The sequence below is a fragment of the Patiria miniata genome, unplaced genomic scaffold, assembly GCF_015706575.1.
Source record: "Patiria miniata isolate m_02_andy unplaced genomic scaffold, ASM1570657v1 HiC_scaffold_6, whole genome shotgun sequence".
NCBI lineage: Eukaryota > Metazoa > Echinodermata > Asteroidea > Valvatida > Asterinidae > Patiria > Patiria miniata.
Genome location: NW_024037073.1, coordinates 6683466 through 6707241, shown reverse-complemented (window position 1 = coordinate 6707241; position 23776 = coordinate 6683466). Strand labels below are relative to the sequence as shown.

At 40.8% G+C, this 23776-nt stretch overlaps 2 protein-coding genes across 3 annotated transcripts in view; one reads left to right on the top strand and one right to left on the bottom strand.

Moving 5' to 3' along the window:
• Positions 1–1852: 1852 nt before the first annotated feature.
• On the bottom strand, positions 1853–19453 carry LOC119743488 (L-2-hydroxyglutarate dehydrogenase, mitochondrial-like). Its single transcript, XM_038219906.1, has 10 exons — positions 19127–19453; positions 17646–17767; positions 15554–15705; positions 12929–13060; positions 11251–11392; positions 8282–8319; positions 6639–6803; positions 5222–5379; positions 3650–3781; positions 1853–2562 (listed from the first exon to the last, which is right to left on the bottom strand). Exons 1-10 carry the CDS (start codon positions 19243–19245, stop codon positions 2367–2369), a joined length of 1356 nt encoding a protein of 451 aa, XP_038075834.1. The 5' UTR covers positions 19246–19453; the 3' UTR covers positions 1853–2366.
• A 307-nt stretch (positions 19454–19760) lies between these two features.
• LOC119742601 (E3 ubiquitin-protein ligase TRIM9-like) overlaps positions 19761–23776 on the top strand; it is a 60894-nt gene continuing 56878 nt past the window's right edge. The window contains exon 1 of one of the 2 annotated variants that reach the window (XM_038218714.1): positions 19761–20840. In XM_038218714.1, coding sequence (XP_038074642.1) covers positions 19998–20840 — 843 coding nt within the window. In that variant the 5' untranslated portion in view covers positions 19761–19997. The remainder of the gene's footprint in view (positions 20841–23776) is intronic. The other variant, XM_038218715.1, reaches the window with a different exon arrangement.

The window sequence follows — 23776 nt, the reverse complement described above, 5'->3', positions numbered from 1 at the left end:
CATAATTTTATTCAATTGATTCAGAATGACTATTCGCTGGAAGTCATTACATGTTTGTGGTCTACACAATGTGTCGTACTTAAACCATTCTCTGGCATTAGGCCCCCCCCCCCCAAAAAAAGTCGGTCTCTGGTCAGCGCGCTCGTCGATTTTTAATCATGCGCGTCGATCTTTTTTTTTCCAAAATGTTCCGCGGTAGCTCCAACAGCGCCCTCTATTTCCGCACCTCAATTTTTTTTACCAAAGAGCACCAGGAATGGGAAATTGTACCAAGGCAAATGATCGAAAGCACCAAGGCAAATTATGGAGGACACCAATGTACATGAGGACACCAAAAAAGCAAAATAGTACCCACCATTGTCTGTACAATCCAAGCTATAAGAAAAAAAAAAAAAAAAAAGCCGCGTGGCCGCGTCAATTCCCGAACTTTGGTCTGACCAGAGACAGAATATTTTTTTTTTTTGGCCTTACAGTCAGTCAGTCAATGAGATAGGTATACAGACGACGCTCCGCTGGCCCTCCAGAGTAAGAAAACATGTGCTTGATCCCAATTAAGAACAAATTTAAAATTAAAAAGGAAAATACAATTCCTGGTAGTTGCTTTACAAAATTTATACAAATTTCCAATAGAAAATATAAATCAGTTTCCTCCCAAAAAACTTTGCCTTTAAAATCTTACAGGTTATATACATTTTCATTGGACAAAAATTCATCTTTGAGTAAATATTGCAAAAAAAATATCTCACATGTCATTCAAAAACACAAAATAATTAACATTTACAATTCACCCTATATAATTGGCGAAATATAATCTGTTTCAATATTTGAAAAGTGAAAATATTCAATTTCAATATTTGATAGTGATTTTTGTAGAATACTTCAATTATAGCAAGTACGCTGGCATTAAAAGGAACTATACTCATTGTGTAAGATATAGAATGTAACAAAAAAAACAAAGTATTACTGTAGAGTTTTGTTTTATAGTGAGTATGCACTTATTACAGATTTCAAATAGTTACTTTTCTAGTATACTATACAGAATTTTACACGCATCAATACATTTTGCATGAATCATTTTCCAAGGCAGTACTGTTAATCAAGTTGAGTCGTGTTATATTAGGTGTTCACCCGCGACAAGACACCGAACAACTTTCTTTGGTGAAGTAATATATTTTTGTTTTAAGGTAAGAGCATCCCTTTTTATTTCTTTGTTTTTAACAAAACAAAAAAATGGGGGGAAAAATGAATTAAAATTCAGGCAATCAGGCTCTGTGTTATTTGAAAAGCTATAGAAAATAACACCAGATTTTTACATGAAATACGGTGTAAAGTATGTCCCCCCAAAAAGTGTCGGTCTGACTGTTTTTAAAATAACTACAAAACCACGAGTTCAATTTTGAAAATTGTTGGTTGTGCAGATTGTGTCATTTAATTTCAGTCAAGCATCACTGCACAATTGTCAATTTATCGCAACAACATTTTTGGACACTGTGACCAAGTTCCATGCCTTAAGCCATATCAGTGCTGTGTTATGTAAGCTGTGAAACATCCTGCATGTTGTGCAAAAAGGCCGATGTGGTTTGGGATTGGAATCATTTGCCCTTGAGCATTAAACTGAGGTCTTGCCATGATGACTGATAGCCAGGCAAATGATTCCAATCCCAACTTCAATCCTTTTCACAACATTAAGGATTTTAAAATTGAATAAGGCAAGGAACTTGGTCACAGTGTCAAAAACTGTTGTTGTGATCAATTGGTGATTGTGTAGTGATGTGTGACTGAAATTAAATGAAAATCATAGGGGTTGAGGCCGAGGCTTAGGAGTATCTGCACAACCAAACATTTTGAAAATTGACATCATGGTTTTATCATTATTTCAAAAATAGTCAGACGGACACCTTTTTTTTGGACATACTGTATAGGAACCAGTGAAATTCCAGAAGATGCAAGCATGTTACCTCTCATCATATTAGGTGTGTGAACCTTTACTTATATGTCACGGCAGCCGCTACAGCCATTGTGCAGATAATGAAAAACAACTACATCTTGCCAAATATGATTTTATTTTTTTATTCAGTTTTATCCACTCGTGATAAACTCATTGCAATAAACAAAACTAGAGACAATATGCACTTGACCTCCATTAATTTAGCGATCTATAGGGGTGCAACTGCAAAATAAATTTCCCTTCAGATGTTTAACTTTTTTCGATCAACCGACCTAACTACAGAGATAAAAAAATATTAGAAGCATACAATTAAAAAGGGTCACCCTAATGCATATTTCATAATTTCTTCAAAATACAACATCATCGCTATACTCGCCCTTTAAGTGAAATTTCATTTCGAAAAATCCTGGTGCAGTTGTCAGAGCGAGAAGGAATCTTCCACTTTGTCTATGATCATCTTGGCGATGGACAGGGACGACGTAGCTGCAGGTGAGGGGGCGTTACGCACATGAAGAACACGGCTTCCAATAGCGCCCTCACCACCATCAAAGACAAAGTCGTCAACAAGGGTGCCTTCAAGATCCAAGGCCTGAGCTCTTACTCCAGAGGGACCCCTGAAAAAATGCACAAGTTCAGTTGTTAGCTAGCAGTTCTTCTCAACAATACCCTCTTACAATTCACAAGAGATTGGTTCCGTCCAAATGCTTGACTACGGCTGACTGTAACACACACCTGTATGGGAAGTGGATTTTACTGCTTCCATAGGCAAATGTGTTATTGCTAAGCCACAGCCAAGCAATTCCGACACAGCCATATTTCATCCTCTGTAGCCAGGGTATTACTCACATATGCCATAAGACGACCCTGGAAAAAGAGTCTGAATCTTTTGACATTCGTCATCAGCCAGTCAGATTTCAGAGGTCTGGCAACACAATTAATATTCATGAATTCTGAGACTAGATGGTCAACTTTCTGAGATCTTCCTTAATCAAGAGATGTATGCAAACTTTTCAAAATTGTTTGCAGAAAGCTTTGGTAGTTGTGACAATCATAGCATGTCTGCTACAATTTTACCGAAAGCCTTTCAAGTGAGATAAACCCATTGTTACAATTAAAGATACAGTCCATCATTTGCAGCTATCCAAAAAGTAACTGACGTAATTATTGTTGAAAAGCATTCTTGGTTTAAAGATAGTAATGGGACTAAACTCCCTGTGAAATTAGTCTTTCTGGCAAGCTGTTGTTTCGAAGAAATCAATGAAAGAAGGCCTTTTTGATGCGTCTAAAGACGCATCGTTGGAAATTTCTGTTAGAGTTCATTTTTTTATTTGGCGAAGCACGCGCAACCGTTGACACGACGCACAGTGCGCGACATCGCATAGCTGCAATCAGCTCAGTGGTAGCGTGTCTCTGACGCTGAATTCAGGCCCAATTCAAAACCCGACTCAGCAACTTTTGATTTGAAATCGAGATCCTAGAATAGTGTTTTTCTCGGAATATACAGCATTCACTCAGCTCAAACTTCATCAGGTTAGTTGTTCAGCACACTTCTTTAGATTTTGAGCACTTTTGTCGTTTCAAACGAACAAAATGCACACATTACAAATGATGGACACTACCTTCAACTACGTGTATGAATTTTTTTAAAGCAAAACACACAATCACAATCGAATTAAATTGAGTTGAAATGAATCTCCTAACCGTGTGACGTCTTGCAGTCTCAGCTCCGGCACAAATCTCTGGAGTTGCTTGACCTGTGCAGCAATGACCACCCCTTTGTACATTTCTCCCATGCCGAACACCATGTGCTTGAACATCAACTTCCGCAGGCCACTGAAATGAAATTCACAGATGAGGCTATAAGGTGATGGCAAATTACTTGACGGAAAAGGGTACAGTGGAATGCCAATATAACGAACATCACAGCATCCACAGAAATTGTTCGTAACAGCGATCTTTCGGTATAGCTATTTTAAGCTGCTGGTGTTCCGGTACTCTCTTTTCAATAAATAGCACCCTTCAAAACTTCACCCTGCACGCCCTGGTAGTTACTGAAAGATGACTTTGAACATGTGCCGACTTATGTAATTAGGCAAAATTTGAGTTTACTACCTATAGCAATGGTTTTGTTTTCCCCCTCTATTCCTTGGGGAAATAATAGCAACTTGTCGCTTTTCTGTTGACATTTTTCAACAACAATGTGTGATACGTTTTGTACACAAAAATAGGGAGCCAAGCATGACGTTCAGTGTAGCCGAATGTTCAGTTTAGCTGTGTTCGGTATAACGGTGTTCCACTGTATGAACAACTGAGGAAGTCTAGTCCAAATCAAAGTCACAGACAGTTTAATACAGCAATGTGCCTTATTCTGGAGTGAGTACATGTCACTTGGGGGTATAAACAGACATGAATCCAAGGTTATAGACATAAGTTTACATATTGATACAGCTAAAAATTAAATTTTTACAATCTTTATTTTCATGATTTAAAGGTAAAATACAACATTCGCTTTTGCTGGAAATGGATTGATTTTATAGCAAATATTGTTACACTGACCTGTTTAAGGTTTTGTGTTCTTAGATGTTGGAAAAAACCAAGAAAAAAAATGCTGTTCTTGTAGACTGGTTCCCTGACCCTACGTCAGATGAAACAGAGCAATTTATAGACGTCGGGGGAATTGTCAGGCCAGGGAACCAGACTGGCTGGATTGCACCTTTCATGGCTGTGTAACCGATTGCAAACCAAAATGTGGACTAAATTTGGCAAATTGGGGGCAGTATTTGAAAAAAAAGTCAGTTTCCAACGATGGTCGGCTGACCATCGTTAGAAATTGATACATGTATAAAATTTCCTCTTTTTTGAAAATGACAGCACACCAGGTGCCACGATTTCACAGGATGCATGAGACTTTTCACTTACAGTCCAGTAAGGTATTTCATAATAATTTGGTAGTTTTGTTTTTTGATGTTTGTACCCATAAAATGTAGTCATTACAGCACCCTAATAAAACCTTGGGAAAAAGCTCAAGTCCAGACTCAATTTGAGCTTTGGCAGCCAAGACTGTTCTGTACCATACACTACACCACACTCTTTTATGGTCTTAATGGTCATAGCATCACATTTGAAATTAGAGAGTTACGACTTTCCCAGTCTGAGCCAAAGTCCCCTAGAATCCAAAGTGAAGTCTACATTTATGCCAAGGTTCAAATAAAGTCTGTACTTTTTGGGGTTCTTTCAGCTGCGAGTCATGACTTGACTCACTACAAAACTCACCGGAAGCTCAGTGCATCTATCGTATCTCTGAGGTTGAAGTCTGTTAGATTGTATCCCTCCCTCTTGAAAGCCAAGACAGCATTGGGCCCCAGCCACACGCTGCCGTCGATGCGAGGAGTGAAGTGAACGCCCAGAAATGGAAACTTAGGATCCGGTACCTGCAAAGACATAGAAATTGTAACGCGGTGAACACAAAAAATTAGCAGTGTTATCATTTCATTATAAGAAGTACATTGTAGTTCAATGGGAGACTTTTGAGACACTTAATTGGTGGCAGTAAACACACCAGTCCTTTTCTATTATTTGCATCATTCTGAACGTGTGCAGATGAGCTTAAAGATGACGTTTGCTGCCACCAATCGTCTCAAAAGTTTCCCATTTAAACCTTGCTACCCACCGAGTTCAGTAATTTCTTCAAGCTACAGACTTCTTAAACTCTTGAGCAAATTGCAGCTGTACACTTAATAGCACTCAGGTGATGACACTGGGCTTTGTGCACATTCTAGAATGCTGCTATATTTATATCACTGTTTTACTGAACATTTGGCTACAGGCTCCGTGCACAGGTACCCCTCCCCGGCAAGAAAGGGAGAGTTGGAGGAGACCATCGGGAGAGATATTCAAACGCATCGCCGACGACACCTGACAGTCACGCGAAGACGTTATGGCTTTGTGCACATTTAGCATGAAATAAGTCATGCGTACTTTGCGCTATATGTGCGCGAACCAGTACGCACACCACTGATCTCTATATAAAGACTGGATAGCAGATATCCATACACCAGTCACACGGTAGACATTGCATTTTGACCAATTCGCCCCCGGTCTCACGAAGATGGCCGCGTATATTACAAACTTTCTACGCGTATAGACAGCATCGACATCAACAATTAACGCACATTTTGGTCACGTACACATATTATGATGTTCTAAAAAGGACACATTTCCGTAGAGATAATTATATCCAAACGCCGAAAAAGTGGACTGCGGCATTAAAAAAGTAAACCACGACGTTAGAAAAATTGTAAACCTTGGTCAGTGGTGGTGGTCAAAATATAAGTTAAGTGAACCGCGATGTTACAAAAGAAATCATGCTGTCTATAAAGACGACAACTTGTCCTTTGTAGATCACCAGCCGGTCTCACCAATATGGCGTCAAATTCATTCATTGTGCGGCTCTTTATCCGCTATGCAGTCTTTATATAGAGATCAGTGACGCACACGCTGCGGGGCTCTCCAAAGCGGTAAAAAGGCCTCTCTTGTTGGCGCACGGAGCCCATAATGAGCATACCTTTTGCCATCATAGTGTGTTGGTCATATCAAAGTTCTCCTGAACATTAGTATATCTAGGAACTCCATGACAAATCTAAAAAGAAGTGTAAGTTTTATTCAATCATGTTTCCTTAAGGATGCTTACAGGGTAGATGTTGCCTCTGATAAGATGGTTTTTCTCTGGTTTGAGTAGCAGGTAGTCCCCTCTGAAAGGGACGATCCTTGGGACAGGATTACAGCCAGAGAGTTGGGCCAACCGATCTGCAAACAGGCCCCCGCACGTCAAGACGTAACGACACCGAAGAGATTTCTAATAATAAATTTAACAAGAATGAAAATAATAAGCGCTACCAATGTCTGTGCAATTCTTGTGTCAGAAACCAATATTTTGCAAGGTTTTCCTTTAATCTTATTATTTAATAAAAACAAAGGGTAAACGATAAAATGGCAAAATTTCCCAGGATTTGGGGCAGAGTGTGCCTTTACCTACTCAAAAATCAATGCCAGCACAAATTTGTAATCCTTTCTTACAGACTGCAATACCCACTGCCGTATCAAATTAGAATCAGTCAGCCGACCATGGCAAGCTCAATGGGCGAATGGTAAAGACAACTACACTAGTAAGCAGGAGGTCGTGGGTTCGAGTCCCACCCAAGTAGTTTGTGAAATTTTCTTCCAAGCTCTCAGAAAGCCAACACTGAAGTCCTTAAAGTTATGTTATTGAAGGACAAAACCTAATACTAAATTGCCATAGATGAGATTCACACCTGTGGAGGTGATTGTTTCTTTCATAATTGTAAGGGACAAAATGTTATTAATCATGCAGCAGCTTGCAGCCAAATTCACATTCCTCTCAAGAAACCCTTAACCCTTAGGCCGAAAAAAAGTCTCCGGTTTCTGGTATGCCCGCCTGTCGCCGTAGCCATGCGCGTCAGCAAAATTAACAAGTTTTTTTTTCAATGTAAGGTGATGTCTCAAAACCGCCAAACTCACTGGTTTGACTGGAATCCTGCTGCTGCACAATTTTAACGTGTTTTTAGATGGGCTTACGATCGAGTATAAGCTTTATGTGGCCTCTCTGGGCTCCAATACATTTTGCACTAAATTTGGTCGGGTACCATTTGCAGTCATCAGTCGACATTTGAAGGAAAAAAGTTTTTAAAAAAAGCCGCGTCACCTCACCACTTTTGGGGCAAGCTCCATACCAGAAACCGAAGGCCTTAAAGCATACATCCTGTTGACCAAACCACATTGTGCTGAATCCTTACAATACGCCAGTTCAGCATCTCAATGAAGTAGTTCAGGTCAAAGTTCATTCAGGATAAAATCGCTGACGCGATGTTACATGAACGTCTTGCGACCATCTCCTTGCGTGTTAAGTAAGATTTGAGGCTTTGCATGGTAGAGATACTAAATAATGAAAGGTTTGCGGAAACACCATGTGCGCACAATTTCTCAACTAAGAGAATGGTTCTGAAAAGAACCAGAGGTATAAACTCAACGTTCCGCTCTCCTGAAGACAGTCAGAGCATAACGACCGGAACATTGAGTTTATACCTCTGGTTCTTTTCAGAACCATTCACCTTGCATGTTAATGCACCTTCGATGAGCGTTCGATTGTCCCGAATGACCTGAGATCCATATCACTGTGTGCATGGACAGTAAAAATACTGAACTGGCTTATTGCGATGAATGTGTGGTTAAAATTGCAATCTTATTCCCCTATCCACTCTGAATAAAACCCACATCCAGAAGCTCCACATTGCTTTAGGTTGTACGGCAATTTACCCCTTGACTGCTCCTGATTGTCACTGGGTATTCAGCACCTGTTCAAAGAAGAGGGGAAAATAAAGAAAAACCGGATGAGGTAGGATGTTAAATGTTTAAAGGTAGCTAGAGTCCATCATTTGTAATTTGTGCATTATGTTCATTTGAAGCAACAAAAGTGTTCAAAATCTAAAGAAGGGTGTTGAACAACTAACCTGATAAAATTTTAGCTCAGTGAATGCTTATATTCTGAGAAAACAATATTCTAGGATCTCAATTTCAAATTAAAAGTTGCGGAGTCATGTTTTGAATTGCGCCCAAATTTAGCGTCTGGGACATGTTCTCACTCAGCCGATTGCAGCCACACGATGTCGTGCACTGAACCGACGAATTATAGCAACCACGCGCGCATGCTTTGTGACAACACTGTGCACGCTTCACCAAATTAAAAACGAACTACTAACGGAAATTTCCAAGAATGCATCTTTAGACGCATCGTTGGAAATGGCCTTTTTCCGTTGATTTCTTCAAAAGGACAGCTTGCCAGAAAGAATAATTAAACAGGGAGATAAGTCCCATTGCTATTTGTAACCCAAATATGCTTTTCAACAATAATTACGTCATGAAAAAAAGTAAGACTGCTGCAAACTGCTTACTGACTGGATGGACCTGAAATATATAAATCTAAAAATTAATGTGGCCTGACGTTGCGAACTTAGCAAGTTCTTCTTCAGAGGCTAAAACAGAAATGACAGAGGTACATACATTAACATGGGGGTGCACACAAACATGCAGGGCTGAAAGAAGAAACACAAAAGGAGGATTAGGTGGGAAAGGTGTGGAAAGATGCAGGGGAGGGTGGATGAGAGAACAAAGAAACAAAGGGAGATGGCAAACCACAAGGGGTCTGGTGTAAACTAATATAATAATTACGTCAGTTACTTTATGGATAGTTGCAAATGATGGACTGTAGCTTTAATATATCGCTGGAATATAGATTACATATTGGAAGGGGTTGAGAGACATGGATACAACAGCTTTCCATGAGGAAGACATTGGTTGAGGGCAAGTTAGGATTGAGGACAAGAAAGGAGGAAGACATTTTTTGATTGCAGCATGGTATTGTTAGTTATCCCATGAGCACGAGTGGAACATGGAATAATGTAGTTCCTCTGTGTCCCATATGCCACGAGGCCGCAGCATTGGCCAAGTGGCATGTGGGACACAGACACACAACATTTCCTTTGTTTCAAGAGTGTGTGTGGGGGAACAAATTTATCTTCATGCAAACTTTACGCACAGTAAAGAAGGGAATGTGCACGTTATAGGCCCTTTGTAGGCCCTTTTTAGCAGTTATTCTATTACATGCGCATGCAGCAGGAATAGCAAGCGCATCTTAACATAGTGCACTGACTAAGCACCATCGATATCAGAATTGTCAGTAATCGATATATCGGAAATCCAATATCCAAAAAATATTCGATATATCGATTATCCCATGTAAAAGATGAAGATCATAAAGATGTTAGTTTGATTTAAAAAATAAAAATAAAATATTGAGTCACAATTTTTCATATTCCAGCACTGACAGGTTGTCCAGAATGGGCGGTTTCTTTTGAGGTTTTACATTGGGGAGTCGGCGAATTCCAGTGAACGCAGGGCACAAAACGACGCCGTTTGGCATTTTGTGATGGTTTTATTTTGAGTCACAAGCACAAGTTGCCGCCGAGTTTTATATTATAATACAGCAAACGTTAAACACAAAGTAGTTCAAGCACAAACGGGCGATTCATTTTGTGGTAATCTGATGCATTTTCGATATTATTCCTCAATATTGAAAATTTCGATATGATTAAAAAATTGCTATTGGCAATATCAATATCAAAATAATATCAAATAATCACGTAATATCAATATATCGACGGTGCTTAGCATTGACCAATCAGGACCCAGGATTCAAGTTTCCCTGAAGATATACTTAAAATTAAAAAGTAGCTTCACAACATGACTTAATGGTTATCTGCAGAGCTCTAAATACTGAGTTCAGTTTGGTTGAGTTCAAAGATGCCATGCTCGGCAAATCGTAGCACTACCATGTAGACACCTAAAGTATACACATTGAACATTACAACAATACGCACGGGCAAGAGGACAAACTTTAATGAGCTCTGATATCATCATTTCATTTACATACAGCCAATTACAGCGCACACTGATTTGGGAAGTAATGAATACACATTAAGCGAATACGCGGTGACCTGATTAAGCCGCGTGCAAACGCAGTAAACAAATGACCATTAGCCAATCAGCATGTAGTACCACGCGTGAAGAACAAGCTGCACGCGCGTGGCAAGTTGCACGCGCGCGCGCGCACCCGGCGCACACACAGGCCAAAATTGGGTTATCGGCCAATTATACAGTCAATCAACTTCAGATTGATTAATGGTTTTATGAATATTGAAAAGTACGTACATACAATTTTTGTGAATTTCGTTCAAATTTGGTTTGAATATTCACTAGAGTTGACAGCAACTAGCTGTGCAGTTACTTTCTGAATAAACTTCGTGAGTGACAGGAAAATAGGCTGCCCTGTATGCCATCTGGCCGAGCGAATCGGCCACCTAAAACGCATGTATTGTTATTGGATGTCTGACATAGTCAGTGTGCCCGAAGTGCAATTGCTGTCATTTTGAATTCGAAAAGTACGTACATAAAATTTTTCCACAAGTAGAATTATTTGGTTTCTACAGCAAGCAGACAAACTAAATTTACATTGGGTACAGTTACTATGTTCAGTACCCGTTTCTTTTAGGAGTTGTGGTTTCAGTAAGTCGAGGGTGTATGCATTAGCCTATATCCATCTGTGTGTGAATACAGCGCGTATTTCAACGCTGATCGTTTGTATGTATGGAGGATGGCCGTTTACTTGTTGTAATGAGTCCAACTAATAAAATTTGAATTGCGAGAGGAGACTTATAGTTATACTTTACCTTCTTGCGTCATGTGAAATCCTTTGACTTCAAACTCAGTGAAGACGTGTCCTCCTCTCTTAGCAAACGTATCCCCGAACGACCTAGCGACCTCTCCCCAATCAAGGATGCCCGTGTGAGGGGAGCTGATGGCCTTTAACCCCTGTGAGAGATAACATTTAAACAAGACATGACAAGCCTAGTAATTTGCATCATTGATATTGCATCAATGCATGAGGAATCATAGAAAGGCAAACTAAAAAGGCACTGCCTTGCACAACTGAAGCTGCCATTCCAAATTCTGAGTAATAGCATTATTCATTTATGTTTAAGAGGTTGTGGAATGCCCCCAAAACATTTCCGTCATTTTTTGGGTATATGTAGCCTAAGGTGTGATGAAATAAAAACGACTATTGTTTCTGTCATAAAATGAGTACAAAAGGTACTTTTGAGAGCTGTTTTTCAAGTCCTGTCATGCCTGTTTCGACCCGAACGTGCAATTTGTGTAAAAGTCGTCGTTGCGGGCAGCAAACAAAAAACAGTAAATCGTGACGTAATAAACAGGACTCCCGATGCAGAGTAGCCTAAACGAGTCCTGTTTAGTCCTGCCCGCAACGACGACTTTTACACAAATTGCACGTTCAGGTCGAAACAGGACCTGAAAAATAGCTCTCAAAAGTACCCTTTGTACTCATTTCATGACAGAAACAATAGTCGTTTTTATTTCATCACACCTTAGGCTACATATACCCAAAAAATGACGGAAATGTCTTCGAGCATTCCACAACCTCTTTAAATTGTAATTCTAATGAGAGCTCCTAATTAAGCTGTTAAACTATGGATTGAAACAAATGCAAAAATACATGTAAATGCCCTTCATCAGTAATCATAACCACCTACTTCCTACAGCTGTTTGTTACGCTGCTTTGGGTGGGCTTCTGATATGTAAATCCCACCCATCATAGTTCACCATAGGGCTTGATGTTACAATTTCATTGAAGTACAAAGACGGTACAGTGCCACACTGAATAGCAACAGTGGCAGATACAGGGAGGGGGAGGCAAACGGGGGCCATGTCCCTCCCTCCTTCTCCCCCTCCCCCCTCCAAACAGATGTCTTTTTGTTTTCAAATAATTAAACCAGATGCAGAGTAAGGCATCTTTTTTTTAAATCCATGCCACGCATTCTGTCTCTCTTTATGGATTTGTAAAATATCAATTGAAAGAAAGAAAAGGGGGAAAAGAGCGCTCCTTAGCATCAAATGAGGTCCAACCCCCCCCCCCCTCCCCCGGAACCAAAACATAAAAAAAAATTAAAAGAAACGGTTTTGGAGCGACCAATGAATAGCATTTAATGTTGATTGTTTGTTAAATTGTTATGTTTATTGTTTTTTATGTATGCCGGGACCCTTGGGAGACCAGTGGATAATGCTAATTGGCCACCTAGTTGAAATACAAAATAAATAAAAAATATATAAATAAATAATTGGGGTAGATTCCAGAAGATCCAAGTAAAAAATATTTTCTGGGAAGTTGAGATTAATTGTTGACTAAACATTGACTTAAATACAGAAATCAAAAAGGATATAGGCCTACTCGTACATTAAATGTACTGCCCAACCTATGAAGCAATGGAATTTATATAACTCAAGTCAAGAACACGTTGTAATTAGTCTAACAAGATCTTTTCTTGAACTTACTCGACAGTGTGGCTCCATCTCTTTGATTTCCTCAGGACCAATCATCCGCATATCTTTCACATTGTTCTTCTGACCGCGTTCATACAATGCCTCAAGTCTGGGGATCTCCACGGGCTGGACAGCAACTATTAACTGCGACACAAACAATGCAGTGACATTTTTCAAATAGCAAGGCATGAATCTGGCAATCATAACTGAGCAAAACATCAAGTAACACTTCTTGTTCTTAGAAGACAATCAATTCTTCAAGAATTAGTCATTTTTTCAGAGTTGTACTCTCCACCATTCAAAGCCCAAATCACCATATTTGTCTACATCAACCTCTTATATTTTCTTTGACAATAGAGATGTTTCGCATCCCATACGTGTGTGCAAATCTTTAGCTATCTGTCACAATCCGCTCCGTTCACAAGTACCCCTTCACTGGCAAAGAAAGCACAGTTGGGGGTGACCGACAGACGCCATCTTGCCTGACTGCAAATTTTGCCGCGACGCGCGGCCACTGCGTGTACATAGTACAAATCCCCTGGTGTACGTGCATCACACACAAGGCGTCAACCAGCTAAATGTCCCGCCCATGGGACGTCGTTGCTGGGTAAAAGGGGCGCCCTCTTTCATTGGCGCACAGAGCCCATACCAACCATTCTGTTGTTTCGCATCGTGTACGTGTACACATGCGCTAAGTTATGAGAACCGTTACCAATAAAAGCAGTAAATCCAAAATGGCTGCCTTCGATAAGTGCCTCATTATCTGTGGCTAAAACTGTTTTGAAATACAGACAAATGCAAGGTGACCGTTTTAGCCGATTTTCGGCTAACTTTGACAGATTTTTTGTTAAAAAACGAGTTTGACAGAAAATTTGACAGAATGGATTTTTTTTGGCAGCTTTCTGGCAGAATTCTGCAAAAATGGTTATTTGACAGAAAAACATAGTAAATTTGAAAAAAATGGTACACTTGTTTAAAAAAGCTTCAATCTTTTCAAACAAACCCCTGCATAAATGGGACAGGTTGGCTGGTCTAGGTGCTGAGGTTCACTGGGAACTGGACTTCAGCGTGACGCAACCGCAGTTTGCCTGAAATTGACGCAATTTCATGACATCTTTATGTGACTATAGATTGTTTATACATGTATTTGTAATTTGAGCCTTAATTAAGGCAATACTACATCCTCTGCATGTGATTTTTAGTGTTTATAGTGTATTTCGAGTAATTCTGGGGAATTTGGCAGATTTTGGATAAATCGGACAGATTTTTGAAGTGCATTTAGCAGAATTTAGCCATGACCTTACAGTCACCCTGCACATATGTGTTCAGTGATTCATCATCTTTCATTCAAGTCATACATGATTCAATAACTTATTAACCTATAACTGACTGACTTATCAGGAAAGAAGGTGAAAATTAACAATTAGCACACGATAGCCATCTACATGCGTACGACTTCACAAGACCACACACACTGATGACCTATACGGCAGCCTAACCGTATCAGTTCGCTTGCAAAATATCCCTATTATGTGAATATCCAATTTCTTGTCAGGTCAAAGTATGACTTTGGGCGGGATCCCTAGCCTCAGTGAAAATGTTACGCCCCAAATATAACACTGCCCAAAGTATGGTTGAGATTGACCCAACTAGAGTCAGGAGTGTCCCAACTATAGTTGGCGGACATTGCTATAGTTGGGGCATAACAAACACAATGGGTCTATGGCTTTTGACTGGAGCCTAATGGACAAAGACATTGACATTTTTAGACTGCCAATATCAGGTTTGATATTTCAGTTTGAAAACCGAATTTCTTTGTTCAAACTAGAAATGAAATGATTCCTTTCAAGTTGTGCATAATTTAAGTACTGGTCTAGATAAATGAGGCCATGGACTTCATGAACGAACAGTAAACGGTGCCTTTGACCACTTACGAGGGCCCCAGTGGGCGGAACACACTGCGTGCACGTACTGATTTGCGCGCGTTTACCGAAAATACACACAACTCAAACTCGTAGCATCATCACGTGAGCATTAGGTGTCGTTGGCAATGCGTTCAAATGTCCCTTCCAGTGGTCTCCCCCAACTCTCCCTTTGTAACCGTTGAGAGGATACTTGTGCACAGAGTCCAAAAGTTGTTAGATTTAACCACTTCCTTTCGGATGATGTGTAAAGGTCTCTCTCAAATGACGTCATTTCCTACAGACAATCCACGTGCATCCGCAGTCTGAGCATCAACTTGCATAACGCGCATGGGCTGCTTCGTATTTCGAACACATTTCGAGCAACAAGCGCGCGTGTTTGGAACATTCTCAACACTGCACAATGCGTGCTTGATTGCGTAAAATACGCAGTTGTAGTCCCCCTACAGAGATGGCTGTCTTTGAGAGAGACCTATTGACGTGTATTTGCGGTATTCGGAACGGATGAAGGATAAACACGTAACGAGCGAGGCCGGAAATATCTGTCTGCAACCAGCTCGCAGCAAGCGAGGCCGGAAATATCAGGGTGTGCTACCCGCAGATGACGGCCTGAACCCGTCTGGCATCGAGGTTCTTGAAAAACAATCCCGCGCCTGTGTCCGGTCAAGTCAAAATAATCCCAGCGCGAACTGGTTAATCAATACACCATTGTTACCTTGCCACACTTTTTGTATGGTATGTTATTGTCATCGCAGTACTTGTAGGTTAGCGCCGCACCTTCAACACATAGCTTAGCTTTGAGAGAACCCGGTAGATAGTAAATGCCAGCATGGATGACTCCGCTGTTGTTGCCGCTCTGGTGCATGGCTGAAAGGGAACAGAAAGAAAAGCATGTCAGAAACTGAAATGGCTCATGTCTGTCATTGTCTGATTTAGGGTCGGGATAAGTGCGCACTCTGTAGACCCCACCTGAGGCATCATGCTAACAGGCAACTCCCGAGCAATTCAAACATTTAAAGGGAATATACATTATTTGCAAACATCGAAAAATAAAACTATCAGGTTTTTACGAAATACCTTACTTGGATGTTGGTAAATGACAGTCAAAAGCATCCTGTAAAATTATGGCTCCTGCTGTGAAGTCATTTTCAAGAAATTGACATTTTTGTATACATTTCCAACAGTGGTCGGCCGATCACCGTTGGAAAAACCTAACTATTTTTCAACTTCTGCTTCAAATTTACCATTTTTTCAGTTCAAATTGTGTTTGCTATTTGGTAACATGTTCATGAACGGGTGCAGGCCAGCTACACTGATTCCCTTACCTTACAATTTTCCGGCATCTATAAATTGATCCATTTTATCCTTAGTGGAGTCAGGGAACCAGACTACTTGAACATTTTCGTTTTTCTTGGTTTTTCCAGCATTTTCGAACACAAAATTTCAAACATGTCAGTGTAACAATATTTGACCTATTATACTAACCCCTCAAGTAGTTCATTTCTGAAAATTACAGCAAAAGCCAATGATGTACATTCCCTTTAAGCATCTTTTGCATGTTATTTAGTCTATGTAATAGACCATGGCGAAAGCCATGGTCTTTTATGCGCGAACAGATTCGCTAATTAATTAGGCAAGACCCCGCCTCTTGACCTCCTAGATTTTGACTGATCAGCGGGCGCTTTCTATATCCGGTCTTTAGTCATTCACCCGTTGCGCGTCATAGACAATGGATAAAAAAAAATGTGTCACGCGCTCTGTATCATGTTACGCGATATCGCGCCTGGCTGTTGTTGTATTACAAAACACTGCATTCGAATTGACCAAGCAAACCATTTAGTCCTGATTTAGGAATGAAATGACGTCACGATTTAGTTAAGTCGACTCCTAGTGGCTGGCGCGCGGCTTGCATATATCTGCATGTCTAGACATATCAGACGTTATACCATGTATACAGAACTTGGCTCCATGGATGATGGGTGATACTCAGACTACATGCTATTTGGCTGACATTAAACAGCATTTGGCGACACTTTTAAAACCATATTTCAAGAGATAGACAGTGTGCAGTAGTCACCATCGTGTGATCACAACATTTGCAAACAAATGTCACATGGTGAATAAGACAGACAGAATTGCAAATCTCAGGTCCACTTTTTCCTCAGAATTGACATTTGAGTTTCACTAAAATCTGTATTTCCATGCGTAATCAACTGTTTATTAGACATGAAAAGATCAACTTCATGGTAAAAATGACCCTCCCCATCCACCAGGCTAGTCTGAGTATCACCCGTTATCCACGGAGCCATCTCCTGTCTAACGTCTGATATGCCAAAGCATGCAGATTTATGCAAGCCGCGCGCCAGCCAATCGGAGTCGACTTTACTAAATCGTGACGTCATTTCATCCCAAAATCAGGACTAACGCTGTGATTGGTCAAGTCGAATGCAGCGTTTTGTAATACAACAACAGCCAGGAGCGCATTCGCGTAACATGATACCGAGCGCCGCGCGCCGTGACATTTTTTTAAAATCCATGTCTATGATGCGCATAATAGGGATTCGCTGTGGTCTATTACATAGACTACCACCAGGCTGGCTACGGCCCGGCAACTTTTCAGGAAATTAAGCATGCGTGGCTTTGTGGCTCACAGTACAGAAAAAGTCAAGTAAGCTTAAGTTGAGAGGGGCAAGAGTGGATATAGAGGGATTAAGTGTAAGCTACTGTATAGGCTGCCTTGATCCTTGAGAGAGCTCGGGAGGGGTGGAAAGGGGGCTCATGCCAATGCCTGATGGCAGTCCACTTACACAGTCGCTTTTCCTTTTCGACCACAGCACATTTCAGGTGAGGGTGTCTTTCGATCAGCTCCTTAGCTGCTGCAAGTCCCACAATACCTCCACCAACGATGCACACGTCATAGTCTTCATTTCTAGGGGAGCAAGATGTGGTAAATCTAATTGTCTGACTTTTGTAAATAAAAAGAAAAAAAAGAGGGCCTTAAATTTCAACCCTGGCAGGATATTACTGCCTTTGAGAATTGGATCTTCTGCATTTGCAGCAGATAAATTAATTCTTCATGTTTTATTTTCAGACAATTTTGAAATAGTTTCCAATGTCCAGATCTATAGTAATATTGATTTATTTATTTATGGAACGAATTCCATACCTGGACATCACTTGACACCCTGTGCACAAACCCCATTTTCTCAGTAAATGCTTCAATATTTTCCCTGCAAAATTTAACTTTTTAGGACATTGTAATCACTTTCTGATGGCTGGTATGTCACTGCAGGGAAAAATCAGTGATGTCCATGTATGGAATTTTTTCCTTATTTATTAGCATACAGTAACATGAAAAAACTCATGAGGTTTGTGTCTGATGATGTTACTCTCGGGACAGAAACTTGAAAAGGGGTAGTTCCACTAACTGGGGCGCTAGAACTCCTTTTTTGACATTTGGGATGTTGGTCTGTCCACAGACCAACATCCCAAATGTCAAAAAAAAGGAGTTAACTTCTAGGGCCCCAGTTAGTGGGACTAGAAAAGGGGTGTATTTTGTGGGCAGGGGCACAACTGCCACATCACAAGGGTCAAATTTTCAAACAAATTGCCAAAAACACAAAAATATGCTTCATATGTTGTTACGTGTTTCATTCAATAATTGTTTTAAAAAAATTGTAGCATTTTTTCCAATATCTCTCTCTTTAAACCTAGGTCATCACACGTACATGTACATTATCACTATACAGTACATCATGTATGTATGCAGGGTATTAGCCCCATAAATGTGGCCTATTTACTGGACTGCCTCCGTAAACATAGGCCACACATCCACATGTACAAAAATCGTGTCGACTTTGCCAAATTTTGATTTTCACATTTAGGCTTAGTTTGTAGGATTTTTTTGCTTTAGAAGCATACTCACCCTCTTTATAGGCTAGTCAGAAAGTGCTGCCTTTTTCAGATGTCTAATTTTTGTGAAATTTCATGTTGAAATTTTGATACGCAAACGTGTAAAAATGAATCTGGAAATTTCACGAAAAATATACATCTGAAAAAGGCAGCACTTTCTGATTAGCCTATATAGAGGGTGAGAATGCTTCTAAAGCAAAAAAAACCTACAAAGTAAGCCTAAATGTGAAAATCAAAATTTGGCAAAGTCGACACGATTTTTGTACATGTGGATGTGTGGCCTATGTTTACGGCGGCAGTCCAGTAAATAGGCCACATTTATGGGGCTAGCAGGGTATGTACTCTACAGGCCGACTGATAATCAGTATTAATTTACCGTTTGGTGGATGCTGTGCATAATGATCGCAAACTTAGGGTACCATTCCTGGCAATCAGACACAGCCGTGCACACTGCAGTGACAATGAGCTAAGTTTCTGGATCTGTGTTGCTGTCATCGTACTTCGTCAAAGAAAGCAACAAAATTAAGAAGGTGGTGGACTGGAAGTGATGGGGCGTTCTTCGAGCACAAATTGTTAAGTGTCTTCGCAGCTCTGCTAAGCCAGCCACAGAACTACACTGAGTTAAGCCGACGGGTCGATTTGTGTGCTGTCAGTCACAAACGTGCGGTACACTAGTATTGCACCTGCACACACTTTCAGCAGAATGCACTTGTTTCAGATAATTGCACAGTTACCAGTCTTTTCAGCCTCGTCTATATTTGTAGAGGGGTGTTTTTGCATACAAACACAATCACATTCATATCTTGAATAATCACAAGTATTAAAAGTAGATATTTTAATCAATTTGATTAAAATAGTAATCATGATAATTGATGAAATTGTATTTGGTTTTAATTTCACTTTTTATCTTAAATGTCGATCTAAATATTTACAAAGTTCACCTCTTTTGCGTTGATCAATCCAGAGAAGTTGTACGCATGCTCAAATCAATAACGAAAAAAAGTCATCCCGTCTAGCTTCTGGCCTTGTTATCATTCCTCGTCTTGAAATGCTAATGCACTACCATTGCGACTCAAGCAATTAGTTCACCCGACTAAACACCGCTAAAAATCGATACGCTGCGGTTGTCGTTGACAGTAAGGCAGCTAGTCGGTTGTGAGCAACGCTATGCAACGGAAGGTTGTCGTGGTCGCCCTGCGCGTGCATTGTTTGTACGTATAGGCATAGGTAGGTCTACAATCGTCTGAATGCAAAATCTTTTGGAATCTCTAAATACCATATTGAGCTGCTCCAATAAAAAGTTGGCTTTAACCATGATGGAACAGGAACTTTCTTGCCCGGTTTGCCGGGGTCTTTACAATGCTCCGATCATGTTGCCATGTGCTCACAATATCTGCCTGAATTGTGCTCACACGTTGCAAGCAAACGGCCCGGCGCAAGGCAGTCACCACCACGTACACGCTCACCCGGAGTACCTGGAGTACGGCGAAGTGGACCGGCTGAGTGAAGCAGACAGCGGGGTGGGTTTCTCGGGCTACGCGGCAAGTGCCGCTAGCTCGTCCTCAAATAGCTCAAGTGCCAGCGGCACCGGTGGCTACCCTTCCCTACATGTAGATTCCCTCCGAATAATCTGTCCCCAGTGCCACCGATCCATTTACCTGGATGAAACTGGAGTAACGAGCCTGCCCAGGAACAGAGTTTTGGAAGCAATTGTTGCTCGGTACGCGGGCCAAGCCAAAAACGCCGTGGTCAAGTGTGAACTTTGCGAAGGCAATGCTTCGGATGCGAGTGTTTATTGCGAGCAGTGTGAGGTGTTCTACTGTTCAGCATGCCGTGAAAATTGCCATCCTGCCCGCGGACCGCTGGCTAAGCATAGCCTCATCCCACCTGTCAAGGGGAAGATCAAGGCAAGGGCTAAGGCTCAGGGCCAGCAGGCCGGTAAGCCTTCAACCTGCTCGGAGCATAGTGAGGAGAATCTCAGTATGTACTGTATTCTGTGTAAGCTGCCTGTTTGTTACCTGTGTCTGAATGAAGGAAAGCACGTCAATCATGAAGTCAAGGCGCTTGGAGCAATGGCAAAAACACAAAAGGTTGGTATAACAAATTAAAAAACCGTATTTCAATATTCATTTGGTACTCAAGCCTAATTTTTAACCACAAAAATCATATAAATTCATCACCCACTCAACCAATCAAACTGCAGTATTTTTTTCCTAGTAATGTTAATAAAAACCACATTAATTAAAGATTTATCAGACCACCGATAGAAACTTCTTTCAAATTTGTTTCCATGAAACACGACCAGTAAAAATGGAAGTTGTGAACACTGTGATACAATATACAAGAGAGTCTCAATGTTTTGTCAATCTTTCAAAACATCGGAATATTTTACATAATTTGTTCGTCAAGTAATTTTGCTGGTCTTTTGTGATTTGATGCGCACAAATCCCAATGGGCTTTAAATGTCAAAACTAATACTTGTTCTTATAGAACAAAAAAGGAAGAGTAAACGAAGTACCCCAGTTTGTTGCTATAGAGAGCAGAATATTTATTGCACCCAAACAGTGTTAGGATCTAGTACAATGTAGGTCCAGAGGGGGAGCCAACAAATTTGATGGTAAAAGTTTGTAATTCTACTTAACAAAACTAGGATTAGAAAAGTAAAGTTTTTCTCCAAACACAACCTAAAACTTTATATGACACCTTCAGTGGCTGATCCAGGGTGGTGCGGATGGGGTGCCTCCCCCCCCCCACACCACACCACAGCATGCAGTGACCGAAGTGTTTTCAAACAAGGCCATTTTTCACTTGGGAGAGACCCTCTGTCCCCCCCACCCAGAACCCTCCCCCCCCCCCCACCACCACCAGTAACCTCTCTGGATCTGCTTTGACCTTCACAGTTTGGTTGTAACTAGTTGAAGCGGTAGTCCAAGTAACTAGGACTACACAAACCGCCTTTTTTTAACATTTGGTCGTGATCTGGCAACAGTAGACCACACCAATACTATCGCCAGACCTAGCCCAACAAGCAGGGCTGTAATTGGCTCTCTTATTTCTTTTGTCTCATCTCTGTCGCCATTACAGCCAATTACAGCCCTGTTTGTAGGGCTATCTCCAGACCATGACCAAATGTTTAAAAAGGCGATTTTTAGAGTCTAATTAGTTACCCGGACTTGTGAAGCGGCAGTGTTGTGGGCATTTCAAGCACACTGGTTCTGGATTATCAGCCGAAGAATTTACACACTGTACACTCTAAATAAATAATACATCCTAGTTTTCCTGAATTACCCAAAGCCAATAGATGCCAGGCTCTATCATTTCATTTTCAGAGCAACTTTAACTTTTTTGCATTTCACTGGAATGCGTGGTTCTTTGCCATGGATCCGTTTTAGAGCTGCACACTGTATTAGCTTGAATACAGTGTGCGTGAGGTAGCACTGTCGACGTTCCCAAGGCTGGATTTGATTCATCTTGTTGATGAGCAACCTCTACAGCTGCAGAGACTCTCGATACTGGACTTGTCAGGGACAAGCTTTATTAGGGGAATAAATCCAAATCCAGGCTTGGGCCCAGACTATGATTCAGAGGCACTGGATGCTTTTTACACCTCATTAACAGGACGAGTTTCACAAGCCTGCATGAACAGAATCCCACAGAGACCCTCCATATTCCAGACAGCATCTGATCTTCCTGGGATTTATGCCAGTCCCTTATCAGTGGTACAGTACTGCCTCCGGCTCTGATGATGCGCTTCATCATCGCCTGAGGTTCTCTGATGTCATTAACCCTTGCTCATGGAGTCACATTACCTTCTGCCATATTGCTGGCACATGATGTATGGGTCTCCAAGAATTTTTACTTTCATTGTTGAAGCTGGAAGCGGAAGAAACTACCTATTTTTTTTCGTCGGCAGTGTTTGTGACTGCCAATTCTTCACTGTGGTGATTCATTCTCATTAATAGCCACGGGTGATGTTTCCACATTAAATGTTAATGAATGTGTAGCTGATTCAATCTTACTAATAGCACAAACATCTGGTTAAGGAGAATAGAAAGCAAAACACTTGCGAGCTCGTACATTTGTACAAGTAATTATCAGACAAATGTGCTTGCTTCTGTTCCAACTAGTCAGAAACTTCCAGGTTTTTTTCACAGAGCAGGGAGGACAGGAAGTAGTATTCAGGTGTGACATGCACCTTGCTCTATGCTCTGTCTGTCTCCAGGGCCCAATTTCCTGGCTCTGCTTTATACCGTTAGCAAAAAAAAATCACTGCTTATCTTTATGGTAAGCGTATATCTCAGGTTTTAATAGGGAGGAATGTTGGCTTCTGTGCATGTGTTCATCCCCTTAGGATTCTGTGCTTACAGGAATAGCACAATTTTTTTCTGCCAGCATTGTTAGCACAAAATGGTGGTCGTAAGCTTGGAATTCTGTGGTTAGCCTATCCATGAAATTGGGCCCAGGTTGCTTGACTGCGTACATCCACATTAAAAATAAGGGAATAAATATGCCCTTGGCCGGCTTTAGTTTAAACAAGTATGTTTAAAACCTTGTAAGCGGATATTAGCCTGAGCAGGAGCTGAACCATTATCGGCGACCAGGCCCCTAGCTGGTTTTAAACGTACTTGTTTAATACCGGTCAAGCACGTTTATTCCAATTTATAAATACCTTTCGGTCAAAAAGTTAAAACAAGTTCAAAAAACGTTTAAATTTCCAACGATTTTGTTCAACAATTTTACCTCATGTTTTGGGAAACACCCCTCTAGCTACATATGTATGTACCTCGCACGATTAGATCATATGAAGATTGGTGTGCGCATACTGCGTGAGTGGTGCAGAACACAGCGGTGCCGGAAAAAAAAGTGTTTAAAACCAGTCAGTGTTTTATCAACCCTTTAAAACGTGACAGGCTCTCCACCAATAGGAATGGGTAAACTATCTTATTATAAGGTATTTATGAAAGTTGAATTAATGGAGTTGGAGTTGAGTTTTATATAATATTTCTTCTATTAATTGATTGTCTGA

What these genes read in the sequence shown, in the direction of transcription:
- LOC119743488 (XM_038219906.1), bottom strand. Translation starts at nt 19,245, where the DNA reads ATGACAGCAACACAGATCCAGAAACTTAGCTCATTGTCACTGCAGTGT. An exon ending in TCAGAGGCAACATCTACCCT is followed by an intron (nt 5,380 to 6,638) that starts GTAAGCATCCTT and finishes ATGTCTTTGCAG; the next exon opens with GTACCGGATCCTAAGTTTCC. An exon ending in AGACTGCAAGACGTCACACG is followed by an intron (nt 2,563 to 3,649) that starts GTTAGGAGATTC and finishes GCATTTTTTCAG; the next exon opens with GGGTCCCTCTGGAGTAAGAG.